The 19,116-nt window shown below is 34.5% G+C and overlaps 1 protein-coding gene across 2 annotated transcripts in view; it reads right to left on the minus strand.

Moving 5' to 3' along the window:
• Positions 1-5,525: 5,525 nt before the first annotated feature.
• LOC120624796 (NADPH oxidase 4-like) overlaps positions 5,526-19,116 on the minus strand; it is a 36,445-nt gene continuing 22,854 nt past the window's right edge. For both annotated transcript variants that reach the window (XM_039891540.1, XM_039891539.1), the window contains 8 exons: positions 16,615-16,793; positions 15,950-16,061; positions 14,391-14,486; positions 9,825-9,965; positions 9,323-9,426; positions 8,943-9,065; positions 7,446-7,907; positions 5,526-5,701 (listed from right to left, as the gene is read on the minus strand). In XM_039891540.1, the coding sequence (XP_039747474.1) occupies positions 5,575-5,701; positions 7,446-7,907; positions 8,943-9,065; positions 9,323-9,426; positions 9,825-9,965; positions 14,391-14,486; positions 15,950-16,061; positions 16,615-16,793 (1,344 nt within the window). In that variant the 3' untranslated portion in view covers positions 5,526-5,574. The remainder of the gene's footprint in view (positions 5,702-7,445; positions 7,908-8,942; positions 9,066-9,322; positions 9,427-9,824; positions 9,966-14,390; positions 14,487-15,949; positions 16,062-16,614; positions 16,794-19,116) is intronic.

Here is a 19,116-nt window from a genome sequence, read left to right on the forward strand (position 1 = left end):
AAGTAAACTCAAGTGTCACTTTAAATGAATGAATGAATGAATATACTTTTATTGCACACCACAAAAAGTACATAGAACAAAAAGAAAAGTATAACAAAACAACGTATACAATTTGGCGTACTTTCACTTTATTAGGTACACGTCGGTAACGTAGGTACTATGTATGTGTCGGTCTTTTATCTTCAATAGGGTTGTCAAGTAAACACTTTGAAAATTAGTTTGTATTAGTGTTGCCCAAATGCAAGAACAAGACGAGACTTAGCCAGTCTTGGTCTTGGTCTTGCGCCAATACACCTGGTCTTGGTCTTGGTTTTGGTCTTGCGCTCCCAGTCTTGGTCTTGGTCTTGGTCTTGCAGCAAGAGTCTTGCAAGTCTTGCAATTACCTATTAGTCTATTACTATTTATTTAAGTTTACTATTTAAGTTTACTTTAAATCTTAGAAAAACGTATTAGAATTGGAACATTGTGAGCTTGAATTAACATAGCCATAGTAAAGATCAAGCAGATTAATAAATAACTGAAGATTTGATAAGAAATTCGAAAAATCAACTGACCTATATGTCGTTTTCCATGGAAGTAACTGTTTCTTAATAAACATTTATGATTTATAAGCTTACATTTGCTAAAACATGTAAAAAAACAAATTAATTACAATAACTTGACTGTATTTTAAAGAACAATACTTATCTGTCTAGAAAGAGATTGAACCCTCAACTTATAAGAAATTTAATAAAAGAGTTTTACGATTTATCATTTATTTGAATAAAAAATAAAATACAACACAAATCAACAGCTTTATCATTAGGTTATGATACTTTATATCAATTCTTTTGACCAAGAATTAATACAAAGTAACCATCTGGCTGACTCATCACTTAACCTATTTCTATGTTTTCTAATTACTAATGATGCTTTAGAAAATAACCTCTCAGCAGGTACTGAAGTTGCAGGTATTGAGAGAAAATCACGGGCCATTTTCGATAAAATCGGATACTCTGTCTCATGCGTCCTCCACCAATCTAAAATGTCTTCCGAGCTGGCAGTTCTTGGTTTTCTCAGGTACTCCTCCAACTCGTCTATCACTAAGCCTTGAAGACAAGATCCAGATGACGTCGAGGGACATTCATAGAGTTTATCAAAGTCTATTACGTCTTCATCTTCATCACATACTTTATTGTCTTTTTCTGGTAATTCCAGAGATTTGTTCAGTGAGTGTAGACTTTTATATTCTTCATAAAGTTCATTGAACTTGCGCAGACTTTCTGTTTTAAGTTGCTTCCCCCACATTGTCAGGTCAAAAGTCTGAGCCTTATGCCTTGGGTCTAAAATTAAAGAAGTACAATAAATCCAGTTGCTCTTCTTGTAATGTTTAAGCATTTTGTCTCGAGCTGCTTGGAAAGCTAGAATGAGCCTTTCATCCACTTCAGATCAATTAGGTTTCTCATCTAACTGTTTTACCATGGATTCAATTTTATCTAGCAAGAGATTAAATGATACAATGACTAGCGGTAACGTAACATATTTGTCTCCACCAAGTTTTGTACTTAAAAGTTTAAAGTTTATTAGAAATTTATGTAATTTTTCGAGTACCTGCCATTCATTAGCTGTGATTTGAAAATCATTCAATTCGGTGACAGAACTGCACAATATGTCAATGCCCGCTCTCACTTTTAAACCAAATCCAATCATATCATGTGTGGAATTCCATCTCGTTGGACAGTCAAGAATGGCATTTAGAATTGATGGCACGCCAGCTGCTTCACAAGCAGACTGAAACTTCTTCTTCACTATCTCACTTCTTTTTATTTTACTGGAAATACTGCGTAACTTTGTTACAGATGTACGCGAGTCAGCAATATTTGGTGCAGATTCTTCATCTTCCTCATCCTCAGTTTCGTCTGCATAGTCTTCGTACTGCTGATCTTGCGCGTTAGTGTCAGACTCACAGTGTAATGCTAAGGTCTTTAATAAATCTTGTACACCAAGGTTTAAAATGTGAGCAAAGCACCGGAAATGTTGATTGTCTGAATCAAAGTGTGGCGGCAGCTGTTTGCCCAGTTCATACATAAATTTGGTATTTGCAGTTGCGTTGTCGACCGTGATACCTTGTATTTTATCAATTATGCCATATTCCAATAAACATTCATGGAAAATCGTTGCAATATCTTCCCCAGTATGTCGACCGCGTGATGGTATAAAATCAAGAACTACAGATCGATACTTCCATTCGTTGTCTATATAATGAATAGTAACCCCGTAGTAACTCCTACCAGCAATTGACGTCCACCCATCAATGGTAAACGACATTTTAGATGATAATGGTTGAAGTCGTTCCTTGAGATTCAATTGGAGCTCTTCAAATCGCTCTTTGACTTTCCTTCTAAGTGTAGACCTTTTAGGAAACACCATATTAGGGCAAGTACGTCGAAAATATACTTGTGTAGCTTCGTCATCGAAAAATGAGAAGGGAAGATATTTTTTCATCACCCAATCAACTGTAGCTGTCGTGATGTTGTCACTGCTGTTTTCCGACTGAAACAAAACAATAAATCTTGTGTTATTATTTAAAACATACTAGGTTTGAGCGTATAAGAGGAGGAGGTTTGTTGTTGTTAAATCGAGAAAATCGTTAAATTGATATTTGTTATATTAAGGTTGCACTGTACTGTAATTTACCAAAATAAAGTACTTAGTTGTTACTGGCCGATTAAATGAAAATATGGGTGTTTATAAAAAATATTTAAGACGATAATTACATACTTAATATGTCGCACCCCTAGATGAAAACACCACTAACTCAAAAATACTTACGTAAGTTAATGGCGTTTTTGAAAGTATCGCATGAATAGCTACGCGTAGTTAAAATTCTTTTAACTGTTAAAAAAATATTCTTACCTGTCCACTTCTTCCAGCGGTTACTAAAAAGCTTGTGATATCTCCACTTAATTTTGGTTTAACAGGAAGAAATATTTCTGATTCCTTTTTGTGGAAAGACATTAGATGTTTCCTTAAGCCTGAAGTGTTTCTGTTTTTCATTTTTATTTCAATCTTTTTATGTTGGCACAATTTACACAAGGCAGTTTGGGATGCATGAATTATTTCGAAAAACTCCTCAAATTTGCTTTTGGGTCTTTTAGATCTGTGACTCAAACTCTCGTTACTCGGACTAGAATAATTTGAATCTTCGTCACTCATATTAAATTGTACACGTGATACGTTTTTAGAAAACAACGAGAATTAGTAAAAACAATTATTAAGTTAGAATCGAAGCACAGCTCAATTGGAAATGACTGGAATTAAAATAATTCCTTCATTTATAGTACGTTTCCTTGCTTTTTACCGCGCCGCCTCGCCACGTGCCGGCTCTATGAAAAGGATGCCGCCGCAAATCGAACGATGCCGCGTGCGGCGTACAAACACACACTAAATATTACCTACTTGTACAGACGCGACCCGTGAATAAAATATATGTAAAGAATTAGTGCCAATCACTATTCTTTACATATAAGTGAATGTTTTGGCGTGCATCTATACTAATATTATAAAGCTGAAGAGTTCGTTTGTATGTTTGATGACAGAAGTTTTAAAATAAATAAATAAATCCTGAACGTTACCTCCAAAGTTACTATTCCTCGTGGACGAAGTCGCGGGCACAGCTAGTAAATACTTACTCTCATCATCTCTCTCAGAGATATTCGAACACTTTTTTGCTATTTTTTCTTGTAAAAACTTAAGAAATATAATGACTAAATGTACAATAATAGTACCTAAGTAATTAGTTTAAAACCATATAAGTAATCAATATTATAATTACTTACTAGAATGAATTATTATGACATCTACTACCTATCCTCACCATTTTATCCTAATCATAATACTACTTGCGTGATCAGTATAATGTATTCATTTTCATTCTTAGCACTCTGAAACTTATTTATTCTTTGGAACACCTGTAGGTACTCTTAAAATTCGAAATTATTTTGCATGAATAGTGTCAAATGTTATGATTTCGGCGCGGCGGCAACGATTGTTTTAGATTTCAAAAGAAGCCGCCGGCGCGTGTATCATAACCATGTACTTCCGAAAAGCGGCAAATTTCTTTGAGAAGTAAGTACAAAACCTTTGATGCCGCATTATCAAAGTGCCGATGGTTAAAACATAACTATGCATGCACTCAGTTTGATTTTAATAGATATTTTTTTATTCGCTATGTTTATGGTATTAGTCGTAATGCGCATAGGTCCAGTTTTTCATATTCTTTGATATAGTTTTTTGCGTCTCATAGAATTCCTAAGCGTACCTACCTACCTATACACCGAACTGTTACACCTAACTACTCCGTGAAATAGCGCTAAGTCCTAGCTGCAAGACGCAAGAGTCTTGCAGGCTATGTCTTGTTCTTGCTCAAGTCTTGCACGGTCAGTCTTGGTCTTGGTCTTGCTAAAAATACTCGGTCTTGTTCTTGGTCTTGGTCTTGCAAAAACGCAAGAACAAGACCAAGACTGCAAGACCAAGACTGAATTTGGGCAACACTAGTTTGTATGGAAAAATACATATTCCTTATGATTTAATATTTTAGCAGGGTGATTCCCTATGAAATATACTTATGCACCCTTCAATAGTATTTAGTAATTCCGTTACACGTTGTTTATTACAGAGGTATTCTATCATTTATTGATTTTCATTTTTTTTCCTTACAAAAACAAAAAACACTATTAAAAATTTATAAGAAAAAAAAAACACCCTCCGCTTGCGGGGCTTTTGAATGCCCAAGCAACCGGCGGTCAGGGCTCCAGAGTGAGGAACTTCCTCACAATACGCGCCGTTTCAAGAACTGCCTTCTGTATCCGACCCTTGATCCAACAACCAAGCGAAATCTTCTTAAGATGTTGGTCGAAGCTCTTCGCGAGAATACCATTGACTGAAACGACGATCGGAACAATAACTTATAACTATAACTTAACAATAACTTACAGAGATAGATTATTAATGTTTTTGTTTTTGTTTCAGATATCATGGATCTCATTAATTTTATATCTTTTGTACTATAAAAAATTAATTAACTTCTTCGTTATTCGTATTTGCATTATTCCTTTCTTACGAACTCTGCTGTAACGATGAGAGATATACTATGTTTGAGTTCTATAGAAAGATTGTAGAGCTTGGTAATGCCTATAAGGGGGCAAAATCCCCCCTGATGGGGTAGTCGACAGAAACTTGGTTTTCCAATGGTTGTTGAATGACTCTATTAGTATTCCAAATTTAACTATGTTTGAATGTTTTTTTTTGTATGTTATTGAAATAAACTTTATTTAACTAGATAATTCGTTAAAATTAAACTTTCAATGTATTAAATATCTTTTGTTTTTTCTACTAACGTAGACTAAAGCGAAAGATATTTTTTGAAAAGAATTTTTTCTTGTTACGCCAAAGAAGTATAACTAACTAACGCGTGTACATAAGTGCACACGTTTTTTTATGTTTAAAAAATATTTTCACGTGTTTTAAATAAAAAACATTTTAAATACTTTCGTATTTAATATCAGTCCATACTTAAATACATATTTCAATAAATTAGGAGAAACCCTCGTGGATGAACGTAAAGCGCGTCTTTGTTAATCTCGAGGAATAATATTTACACTTGCTCCTTAATAGTTGAACTAGTTTCTTTGGTCCACAGCAATAGAGGTTTAAATGTTCCCTGAAAGAAAATGCATCTTATACTAAAGCTGAAGAGTGTGTTTGTTTCTTTGTTTACTAGAACGCGATAATCCTGGGAACTACTGGTCCGATTTCAAAAATTATTTCAGTGTTAGTGTTGAATCGAGGAAGGACTATAGGCTATATATAAAATTCAAAATTCAAAATTCATTTATTTAAAGTAGGCCTTACATAAGCACTTTTGAAACATCAAGTCTGTCTGTTTGTAGTGACTCTACCACCGGTTTTGAATGCAGATTCTAAAAAAGTTAAAGTTTCGATAAAATTTTTCCCCTTTTAAAGTTCTGAAAAAAAATCTTTCTTTGAAGGTCGCGGACGCGGACGAAGGCTGAAAGTATTAAATATTTTCATATCCAGTTATTGTTGAATAATCTATATATGAAAAAGAGAAAGTGGGTATGTTCCGTATAGGCTCCGAAACGGCGAATTTCAATGAAACTATCAGGGAATCTCCGGATTGATCTTGCGAGTAATCCTGTAAAGTTTGGTGACGATCGGAGCACTCCTATTTTTGAACTGTCAAACTGTCAAATACAGCTTTTATTTACTATGATGATATTCTATTGTTGGGTGTACATGGGTGTAGATAATGATCTTCACCCGCTCGAGAAGAGAATAGAAGAGAATGAATACGGAGAGAAATAAATGGTTTGTTATATTATGAGACTTAAATTAAAAATTCAATGAAGTAAGTTTATTGTTTATTAAATTTTTAATTTCTAGCCCGGCGAAGCGGTATACTCCACACCAAACAGATCCTCGGCAATGTACCCTCTAAAATAATTGTTCTCTACTCTACTTAACAATTATTTATTGTAAAGTCAACATCTCCTGAGGATGCTCCGGTTTCGGAGCGAAACGTGCGTAGAGGGTACATTGCCGAGGATCTGTTTGGTGCGGAGTATACGGATTGAAGTAATTATAAATTACACCATACAGATTCTCCTGCTGTTCGCGGAGTATAGCAAATTAAGCTTAACTTTCATAATATATTATGGATATCCGCAAAGTAACGCCTGCTTCTATCCAATAATTCTCATATGCTTAGGTCTTGCCTTAGTTTGTTGAATGTATCATTAACACTATACAGTAATAAAAATGATAAAATGGATCTTTCTTATACCAATGCAACCTTTGCGCTTAAAATTATGGCTAATGGATTTTTTAGATCTTTTAACTTGAGTTAGTACATCTGCTGTTCAGGACTTACCAATCATATAAGTAATTTCACACTATTTTAAGTAGCTATAACTTCTCAGTGTTGGTCATTCCAAATTCAAATTCAAATTCATTTATTTCAAGTAGGCCTACTTTATAAGCACTTTTGAAACGTCAAGTATGTATGTTTGTAGTGACTCTACCACCGGTTCGGAAAGCAGATTCTACCGAGAAGCCGGCAAGAAACTCAGTAGTTGCTCTTTCCCAACATCAACATTTACAATCATTTTGCTCTCCTGCGGGAGATGGGAGCGAGGCTGGCTGCTTACAATCTACCTTGTCATTGAGGAATTCATCAAATGTATAATATTCCAATTTTTAGACTATTATTTTTGTACTATACTTCCCGTGTTAGCATTTTCCTTTTTTACTATGTAAACTCTATCTGTGAAAACTTGTAATTGGCTATACTTGATTACGTTAGAGATTTTATTTTTTGTTATTAGCTGTAAGTTTTACAATAAAACAAAATAAATAAATAAAATAAGAAAATACATCTAACTTACTCTGGATATAAATGAATCCAATATCCAAAAACGCGATCCCAATGCGGTCTGCCTCTTTTAACTCTGCATCCAATCAGCGGATACACCTTTGCAATATCACATCTGCCGAGTACATTATCACTTTTATCCACATTTAAGTTATCACTTAAAACACAGCCATTTCTTTTCATATTCGGCGTTAAAAGTGTTGTTTTCTCATTATCTGTCCTATCTATGACGTGACTAAGATTTCCATTCTCATTGACTACGACGTGAATGACGGTATTATTTTTATCATTTCTTTCATTTTTATTGTCATTTGTATTTGTAACATATAATTCTAGATGCAACTTGTCCGGTCTGTTTGCGTTTCTCAATTGCATTATAGTTTCGTTGGCTAATTTCGCAATCCATATTAGTTCGGATTCGTGTCTTACGATCCATATCAAATGTATTCTACCCGGCAACTTGCTTCTGGGATTCCTGGAAATAATATTTAATTATTAATATAAACGAAATTCGCTGGAAGCTGAGTGATTAGGAATTCAGTCTTCGTTATATAGAGACCAAATTCACCAGCAGGCGTATCTAACTTTTCGGAGTAATGTGCGTTTTAAGTTTAAAAAATTCAAATACTGCTGGAACATTGTAGAAAAACAGTGAGGAAACTGGCAAGCCTGTGAGTTCTCCATTGAGATGTTGACTTAACAATTATTCATCGTAAAGTCAACATCTCCTGAGGATGCTCCGGTTTCGGAGCGAAACGTAATTAGACCAAACAGATCCTCGGCAATGTACCCTACATTGCCGAAGATCTGTTTGGTGTGGAGTATAAGGATTGAGGAAGTTATAAATTACACCATACAGATTCACCTGCTTTTCGTGGAGTATAGCAAATTAAGCTTTACTTTCATAGTTCTCCATGGCGTCCTCAAAGGTTGTGTGAAGTCAACCAAACTGCACTTGGTCAGTGTAGTGGACTACGGCCTAAGCCCTTCTGATTCTAAGAGGAGACTTGCAGAGTGATAACGTAACTCACAACAGGCTTGACAGGCGTAAACCTTGCAATCTTTGCTGTCAAACGTCACTTTTTCATACAAATTACAAAAGTGACGTTTAACAGCAAAGATTGCGAGATTTACGCCTGTCGCAAGCCTTTCTTGAGATACGTAATGACCCTGCCATACCTGGTAGTCGGTCTGCTATGGTTTAATAATGACGAATGCCTTCTTTGACTCAGATAATAAGCACCTGTGTTATGGCACGAACAAATAAATAGGCATTATCGTATTTTTTGAAATTTAGTCTAAAACTTGATTTATTTTTTCTATTCCTTCCTAAATTATGTATTGCTTCAGCGTATTCCACAGTTAAAACATCATCTTGCCAATTTGCTATGCAATTGTGTCTTTCCATTACATTCGCATTCATCTGTCTGTGTATTTCCTCAGCTTGTAAGATTCAAAGTTGCCACAACCTAATGCTTTTAAATACAAAACTGTTCAAAAGTATACTTACTGAAGGATATCCCTGAGTATAGAAACAAACGGAGTTATTCCTACGCCCGCAGCGACACATATCGCAATTCTGTCCTTGCATATACCTTCCATTGGACTCGAAAATGGACCATCTATAAGAATACTGAAACAGATAATATTATTATCTTGACTTGACTTATATACACAATCAATATTAATATTAATCTATACTAATATTTTAAGGTACGAGATTTTTTCTTTGTACCCAATAGACTTCGAAAGTTCTGGACCGATTTTAACCATTTCTTCGCCAAAAGAAAGTTTAAAAAAAATTGGAGATTCTTACGAAAATTGCAATATAAAAGAAATTCAAAACAAAACATTTTTACTGTCGAGTAAGTATTTATGATAATAACTTACGTAAGGTTAATTCCTTTTTCGTTTAATAATTTTTCTAAGCACTCAGTCCAGTCCCCTTTAACTTTTATCCATATGACAAATAGTCTTTGGCTTTGTGTAGGAACCTGAAATTTAGTAATTATTATTGAAGTCAATTTTATACAACTATTATCAATGCGAAGCATAATCGGTTCTTCAAGACTACAAGAGTACGTATTGTGTATTTTGTTAATCTATTAGGATTTTTCTATCTTAGGACAATTAAATTCAAAGAACTACTCCAAGATCCAGTGAATGGGCACTATCAAAAACCTAAATGTTGAAAAACGTCTGGGATTTGGATATAAATTTCGATCCTTCCTTTCGATATTTATTTTCACAAACCGTCACCATTTGTTTCCCGTGTCTCTGCTCATCCCTCTGTAACGTTCCAGTTCCAAATACTTGAACATTAAATTTCATATCGCTTAACTAGATAAATGGATTTTTACTCAATTACAAAGCGTGACCCATTGTTACTAACCTCAACCGCCGTAAATGGATGCCACTCTAGCATGGAGACTTCTAAGCACTGCATCAGTACATATTGTCCCTTCCGACAAAAGAACTGCTCGTGCGGACAGCTTAGTGTCAGGCTTATTGTACGTCCAGCCATGTGACTCACCTGAAATCAATAAGGTGCGTTTCAAACAGTTTTGCATGTCATTAACAAAAATTGAAAACAGTGATGGGCCCAAGATTTGACCCTGCAGCACACCAAAATTAAAAAAACAAAATTCATTTATTTCAAGTAGGTATACTTTATAAGCACTTCTGAAACTACAAGTATGTCTGTTTGTTGTGAATCTACCACCTGGTAGGAAAGCAGATTCGACCGAGAAGGACCAGATGTTACAAACACACTGTAAAATTGGAAACTACTTAAAGCCAAACTGCGATATTTTTTTTTTTATTCCACTACGAATTAGCCCTTGACTGCAATCTCATCTGCTGGTTATTGATGATGCAGTCTAAAACGGGCTAACCTGTTCGTGGTATCGAAGCTATATTAAAACCATACCACCAAATTGGTTTCTTAGCGACATCGCAGTGGAACAACGTCTATAAATCTAAGCGATTTACGCGGTACATCTTGGTAGGGTGGTAACGGGCGAAGCCTCCCTCCAGACCATACTAGAAAACATTCATAAATTATAAATTCCCAAATTGCCTCTTCCCTGGTCCGATGAAAATCATAGCGCTCACCGCTGCACCCGAGAGGTCATCAGACTTCTGCACGTGTACTCAACATCTCAACATCCATATAACAATCTAATCTGCCCTCTTAACATACGTGCAAAAACTATGTTCAATTCGTGATATTAAATTAAAGCACGGTTAACCTTTGTATTACTAAAGTTAAGTCGTTATTAATAAGTAAATCAGAAAACAAAGCCGAAACATACGTAAAAACTGTCTAAGAAGACAATATAGAACTAATTTCGCTGATTTTTATAAAGGTCTGCGAAGCATGAAACTTGAATTATATAGGCTTGACTATATGAGCACATAATATAATGTGCTCGGGTTCACACAATAATAAAATTATGAGTGTTTAATAAGAGGCAGTTATTTCACATATCACATACTTCAATTTTATTTATTTATACATTTATGGTATCTTTAATACATTAATCTATAATAAAACTGTAACTGGAAGATTTATGTACATTTAATATATTTTGAAAATTTTGACCGGAGGATGCTTTATAATCGATACTGAGTCCAAAACAGATTTTTATTAAATTTTTGTCTGTCTGTACGGGCATAGTGGTAGCTGATATTCCGGGTCAACATATAGGCTACTTTTTATCCCGATAAACAACAAGCTTCTCCCGGGTTATGAGATGAAATTTTTTATCAATTTTACTTTATAGCTCCGTTAAATTTGAACCGATTTTAATAATTCTTTTTTTATTTGAAAGTATACACTATCAAGCATGTATTGTGTAATTTTAATGAAGATCGGATAGATATTGTCGGAGATAAAGGACATAACTATTCACAGATAACAGCGAGTCGAATGCATGCGTACCATCCTACTTATATTATAAATGCGAAAGTTTGTGAGTAAGGATGTATGGATGTATGTATGTATGTATGTATGGATAGACATTTTTAAAGTAATCATTATTACCTACAAAAATGTCTGGGAGGCTAAATGCCTAATTGTTAGGACACAATAACCGCTTTTGTTATAATTTGTCAATCAAAACACGGGTAAAATCTTAAGATGGTGACGTTCCTATCAGATCCAAATAAATAATAATTATTCAAATTGGACCTATCGTTTATACGTTACTACCGGTATAGAAATGCTAAAAGATATTAAATCCGATAATAATCGATTTGATGCAGACGAAGTTGCGCGGGTCAGCTAGTTATCTAATTAACTATAATATTTTATAATTGACGGCCGAGTAGCGCAGTGGGCAGAGACCCTGCTTTCTGAGTCCAAGGCCGTGGGTTCGATTCCCACAACTGGAGAGTGTTTGTGTGATGAACAATAATGTTTTTCAGTGTCTGGGTGTTTATCTGTATATTATAATTATTTATCTGTATTATATTTAGTGTATTCATCAGCTATCTCAGTACCCATAACACAAGCTACGCTTACTTTGGGGCTAGATGGCGATGTGTGTATTGTCGTAGTATATTTATTTATTTATTTTATTTATTTATATTATCTTAATAAATTATTTATAAGACAAAACATCAACCAAAAAAAACTTACCAGAAATGATCATAAACTAGCTCAAGTGCAATACCGCCTCGACTGTAAAATGCAATGTTACAAAACTAGATTCATAATCGACTGCTAAAACATTGTTTGGACGTATGTATAGGTAGGTTCAAAATACCTTAGGAATCATGTTTGAAAAACATAATACTCTACCCCTAATAAATCTATCTACTAAGATAAATCTTAATATATATAAAGCTCCTGTCACGATGTTTGTCCGCGATGGACTCCTAAACTACTTAACCGATTTAAAATTAAATTTGTACACCGTGAGCAGTCTGGTCCAACTTAAGAGATAGGATAGCTTAGATCTTTAATTATAGTCGCAATTTTCTTTTATTTCAAATTATTTGTCTATAATTAATTGGCAGTCACATGTTATATATAAATACTACTATACTCATTTAAAGCTTAGCGATACTGAATACTTTAAAAACAAAATCAAACGCAGACGAAGTCGCGGGCAACAGCTAGTTAATTATAAAATATAGTTATGAAAATACGTAACGGATACGTACGTACGTAGGTACGTAACGGTTTTCAACATTGTTTTTTGCGCAAAATCTAGTGGAACAAATAGCACCCAAAAAATACATAAATCTGCTATTGCGTTAGCGTAACCAGTTTTATAGATGCTCTTTTGTAGGTTTAACGACTTTGAATGCGTCCATAACATTTCCCAACTCAAAAAAATTACATCCCGAAAATTCTTTAATGTTGACACGAAATAAATTATGTAAAGAGCTTTTAGTTTTATTGTTTTTTTTACTTTTGTATCTAATTTTGCATACAAAGTCATTAAGTGGTGATCCCACAGGATGGACAGAATTACATACTTCCGTGGGGGTAATATGGTCCAGTAGTTAAGTATAGAGACTCCCGCTTAACGAACATGGGAATGTTTGTATGTCACTTCATGTCCAACTTGAAAAATTATATTTAAGACTCGAAATGCAAAGTCCATTTATTTCATAGTTTTTTTATTCACTAGTTTGTGGCCATTTCTAGTAAGTTTTTGTGTTTATAATGACTAATGTTATGTCTTATAAACAAGACATTAATATTATTATAGTTAATCAGATAATTGATGTATTAAAGGTACGATAAATGTATAGAATATATAGAAATAAATAAAATTGAAATATGTGATTTATGAGATAACTGCCTCTTATTAGTTAATAATAATATGTATCTTCCGGCTGCCCGCCTGTCTACCCGCCTACCTACCCGCCTGTCTACCTGCGTGCCTGCCTGCTTGTCTACCCCCCTGCCTGCCCGCCTGTCTACCCGCCTACCTCCCCGCCTATCTATCCGGCTGGCTGCCCGCCCGTCTGCATAACTGTCTACTATACTTTTTCAAAAAAAAAATTTTAATAAGTACATATTGAGTGAATGAATGCATGAATGATGATTATTTTTACCCGAGCACATCTTTACATAATTTTTGTTCGTTCGTCTGTCAGTCTGTCCTTGTACTGGCTTACAACTACAACTCAAAAAACAGAAAATATATATTCTGCCAGGACGAAATCGCATATAGAAAAAATAGAACTGAAAATAGGGCAAACGGTAATTTAATAAGCTTACAAATAGCGTGCGCACTTTTACAATTAAATTGATTACTTAGTTGAGGGCAGTCCAAAGAACATAAGTTAAATCGGTTAGCGAACTTAATGATACAGTGTCGTAATTTGATTACGTTTTCAAGAATAGCGAGGGCTGCCACGAGGGCGGCTGAACGTTACTTTTTTTTATTTTTTCATTCCACCACAAGTTAGTATTTGTCTGCAATCTAACCTGGTGGAGTTTTTTATTCTACTACAAATGTGTGTGTGTATGGCAGTTATACAACGTGTAACAGAATAACGAAATACTGTTGAACGGTGCATAAGTATATTTCATAAGGAATCCTGTAAAAATATCAAATCAAAAGCATATTTATTTTTCCGAACGAACTAATTCAAAAGATTCTAACTTATGACAACCCTATTGAAGATAAAAGACCAACACGCGCATAGTTTTTATGCTACGCGTACCTAATTAAGTGAAAAGAGAGAACTATGGCAAAGAGGGAACTATTTTCAATAAAAACTATGGCAGTGTTTCACTCAAAAACTATGAGCGTTTCGGTTTCACAGATAAGACTCAGAGACAGTAAATAATGAGCCTCTAAACCTGTGAAGTATTATTTCGGTTCTTAAAAAGCACGATTTATGTCCATTGCTTCAATAGGTACATCTTTACATTATGCTGTACGACTCTACAGCGAAGTCTCACAAAGCATACATACAAATTGAAAATACTTACATTCAATATTCGAACTCTTGCAAGGTTTCTCGAAAATACCCTCCACATTAAGTCTAAAAAAAAGCAGCTGAGAGGTAATGCCATCCATAGCCATGTCTGAAATGAATTAAAAAAATCAGTTAAATCTATTTTATTCTATAGTTTATCTGGAAAATATTGATACAAGGAATTATAGCGAAAGAACCTCGACTCAAAAACAACAAGGTGTTTTAAGTTTGACGCGCCTATTTGTGTGTGCTTGTCTGTGTTATCGTCTTTCCCACAAAACATGAACCGATTTTGATCTTGTTTCTTTTGTTTGAGAGGTAAATTAGTCGGAAGTATTCTTATCTATGTTTGATGGAAATCGGTCCAATATGGCCGCCACACCACATAATGGCGGATACCATTTTTTTGTTCACAACTCTCTCAATATGGGTATCAAAAGAAAAAGCTTCACTAGCAGAATAATGTACATTTTATTAAAAGTCAGGTTTTTTAATTTTTAATTTATATATCACTAGCGGAGCCCAGCGCCATCTGTCGGGCTAATTTGTGAATCTAAACCATCCAGGGTGCCCTCCAAACGTATATCAAATATTCATTCAAATCGGTCCAGCCGTCTAGGAGGAGTTCAGTAACATACACACTCACACAAGAAATATATATATATAAAGATATCCCAGTTTCTTTGTTAACGAAAACCAATTCCGCTGTTTTATTTTACAGTAGGTATATGAATGTCGAAATAAGTTACAATAAGTTACTTCCTAAATTTAATTTCCTATATGTATATAACTTTTTCACATAAAACTTATTTGAAGTTGATATTAACGATGATTTTAAAGGGACATAACCAATGACGGTCCATAAACTCTTTTATTAATACTTGACACAGTTGCTTAATGAAATGTATGGTGGCATGAACTCACATCACGATCACATTTATTTGCTTTATAACTGTATATACAATTCGTAGAATCAATTTGTAAATAATTAAATTTTTAAAGATGCTTAAAATCAATATAATCCAAATGCTTAGATGACAGATTGAATTTAGTGGTGATATCCTTTTCTACTCTTCCTTATAGTTAACTAGAAGCAAGTAATTGAATATGAAACCTAGTGACCTCTGCTACAATTCTGTACTACGATTGTTCTGCGATTGGGAATTTGTTCTGGACCTTGGACTAAAAAACTGATTCATACATACTGACTCTTACAATAGTCATCAGGTTTTAGAATTCTAAGGTACGTTTAACAATAATATGAGTGGCGGTATCCATGTTACTAACTAGATGGCGCCACAAAGAGATTGCATCGCGATAGTTTTTAGAATTGATGATCACACAACTTCCGACCAAAGTCCAACCGGGACTGAGCTCCGGTAGAATATTTATAGAAATTATGATAGTATTATACTCCCTTATTTATAGTCACCGTTACTGATGACGTAAGAAGGTAAGGCCGACGACCTTCAAGTCTGGTTACCCATCAAATTTAAGTTTTAACCCTTTTGAACGCATTCTCTTGTAAACCATAAATTCTCAAGTTATGAGGAAAATTGTTGTTCAACTTACCATAGACTTGATAGGAGCAAATGTTGGCTTATATTGAGATGATATATTTGCTGTACTTATTCCACTAATAACATCAACGTTTTCGTCAAAAACTTCTTGTTTCAAAATGCCACTGAAATAATATAAATATTACACGGAATATAAATATTACAAAATAAATGATACGCGTCGCTTTAATGCGTCCTTAGTTTTAAGAATTGCACGTTCGCAAATGTGTTTTCTAATGTGCTTTCACGAGGCAAACATTACACCCTCATAGCGAAATGGACGTTAAAACACTCGTTTTAGAGTCGCAAATCATCACTTTTTCATGATCCGGATTGTTCTTCTATTTTTCAAATATTTTTATTTATAATTATATTAATCCCCAATTTTGAGCACTCTTCATGTTTCGTTTTTATATTAAGAATAATATGTTTATTTGTTATTTACATACTAGAATAAATCACTCTCAGTGTAACAGGCAAATTTTACTTGCGTTATTTTCTAGTCTGTGCGTCTGAAATGGTATCTTTTCTTTTTAAACGGAATAAAGTTTTTACATAAACGAAAAATTATGCTGGTGCCACAGATCTCTGTGGCACCAGCATAATAGTACGTCTAGGATCGATAGTGTACATAGGAAAGCTTTATAATCTTAACAGTTATTTAATCTAATTTCTTACCTCAATGGATGTATCATCAGCAAGACCATGAAAGGTAGATACAGTTGATGGGTGTACCAGAACGCATTGTACACTCTGCGTCTCACATATCTGGTGGATGTCAAACCCATGCATAGCACGATGATTAACATCGAAGTACCGGTCACGCCTGCTATACTCATTAGTAGGAGTAATGGGCTCTGAAATAAAAGTTAATACATTGTAACTAGCAGCGTTGATAACCTAATGCTAAGGGCTTCGGGACCCTCGTTCGTGTTTCGCGGCAAACACAACACTTTTGCCGATTGGAGCAGTGGGCAGCGACCCTACTTTTTGAGGCCGTGGGTTCGATTCCCACAACTGGAAAAGGTTCGTGTGATGAATATGAATGTTTTTCAGTGTCTCGGTGTTATATATGTATATTATGGGCATTTATGTATATTATTCATAAAAATACTCATCAGTCATCTTAGTACAAAAGCTACGCTTACTTTGGGGCTAGATGGCGATGTTTGTATTGTCATAGTATATTAGTACGTTGTATTTATTTTAATTTTAAAATTACATCTAAAGTTATACTTATATTAAAAAAATATAGCCGAAACGAATATTTATAGTTATGGTATATTAAATTATAGAATAGAGCAGGACGAATTCTGCGTTCCCGCCATCATCAGCCCGGCTGACCCTTTGCGCAAAATATGAGCCAGCCCTTCTGTCTCCAGATGAAGTAATCAACCGCGGTGGTAAAACTCTTTAAGAGTTTTTTGGTATTAAAAAGTGTTTGTAATCTCTTTTCAATATACTTTAGCTTACATAAATTTCTAACTGCACAATACATTTTTATTTAATGTGCCACAAAAGATAAAAAAAAACTGAGAATAAAAAAAAACTTAGGCATTAAAACCTCATTTTTAATAACTTGTTACATTAGGATCTACGCAGGCTCGGTCGCATTCACGGGACTGCGCCCGTGCTTCATTAATTTATATAAGAGGCTGCAGGACGCTCTTGTGTCATAATATACACTCGTTAGGGCGGAACACAGCGCGTGTCTAGCACTCTTGGCTTTTGCTGAATGTTACAAAATTATTCTGCACCATTCATAATTCAAATAGTGTACGTAATAGGGTATTTGACGCTGTTTTGTGAAGTGTAACGTCTTTAAACGTATGTTTTATGTCTGGGAGGCTTCGGCCGTGGTTAGTTTTCACCAGAGACAAAGAGGTGCTGCCAAGATATTAAGCGTAGAATTCCGCGTGAAACCCGATAGTGTAGAATTAATATTTACAAGTTTTTTATAAGTTATACTATTTACAAACTAAGAACCTATTTAACCAAATATTTACCTGAAGATTTGGGTTACTACAAGAAAAATTATAAAACATATAGTTCCACTGGTTTCAAGTGCACAATTTATATTAAACCTAGTATTTATTTATACACCTACTTCTAAAGCCAGATTTTTAAATGACAAGTGAGCAATTAAATGCGATCAATCAATCAATCAATCAATATACTCTTAAGGGACACCACATTAAAAGTACATAAAAAAAGAAAAGTATAACAAAATAACATATACAATTTGGCAACCTTATCGCTTTATAGCGATTTCATCTGGGCAACCAATGGCGAAGAAAACAAATACAGAAAATAGTTTGGCGGTGCACACATACATATACCCATTATCATTATAAACATATCAATACTTAAATAAATATATATAATATATATAAAACAATATTTGTAACTAAAGACAAATAAACAAATAAGTAGCTACCAGTGCAAATATTAAGTTATATTACTTAAAAATAATATAATAAATGAGAATGTGGCAAGGTACTCGTAGTCTAAGATGGAAACTATCACGTATCAGCCTTTCACGCTCATTACAATGATACTGGGCTTTTATAATTACGAGACTAACATTAATTAGAATATGGTCTGACCGGCATAAAAAATGGTTACATTAATTAAACAGAGAATTCACCGCGATGTTTTTTTTTCATAATTCATTCCGAGCAACACTTACAAGTGGCGTGCATATTGGGTATGCAGATTATATAAAATGAACAAAATCTCTAGTAGGTACGAGTTACAAATATTTAAGGATAGGCTTTTTATAACTCTTACAATGCCTATCCTTAAGATTCTTATTACTTGTACTGGAGATTTTTTTCATTTTATATCGTCTGCATACCCTGTGCATACCCTCTATGCACTCCGCTGAAGGTATGCAAAAAACACGTACCTACAAATTGCTGCCCAGTGTCCGTCAACTTTTCACGTAGGTGTTAAACCTCAGGTAATTCGTGTGAGGTGTTTTACATTGACAATACAAACAACTTTATGATCATCATGACAGCCGATTACAGTCCACTGTTGGACTAAAGACCTTCCCAACAGGAAGGTTTGCCCATAATCACCACGCTGGCCAGAGGGTTGGTGATCGCAGTAGATGGTAGGATATATATTATATATATGGTAGTCGCACAGAGCACGCTGTTGTCGTACTCCGTTATA

This window comes from Pararge aegeria, chromosome 6 (assembly GCF_905163445.1).
Source record: "Pararge aegeria chromosome 6, ilParAegt1.1, whole genome shotgun sequence".
In the NCBI taxonomy this organism is placed as follows: domain Eukaryota; kingdom Metazoa; phylum Arthropoda; class Insecta; order Lepidoptera; family Nymphalidae; genus Pararge; species Pararge aegeria.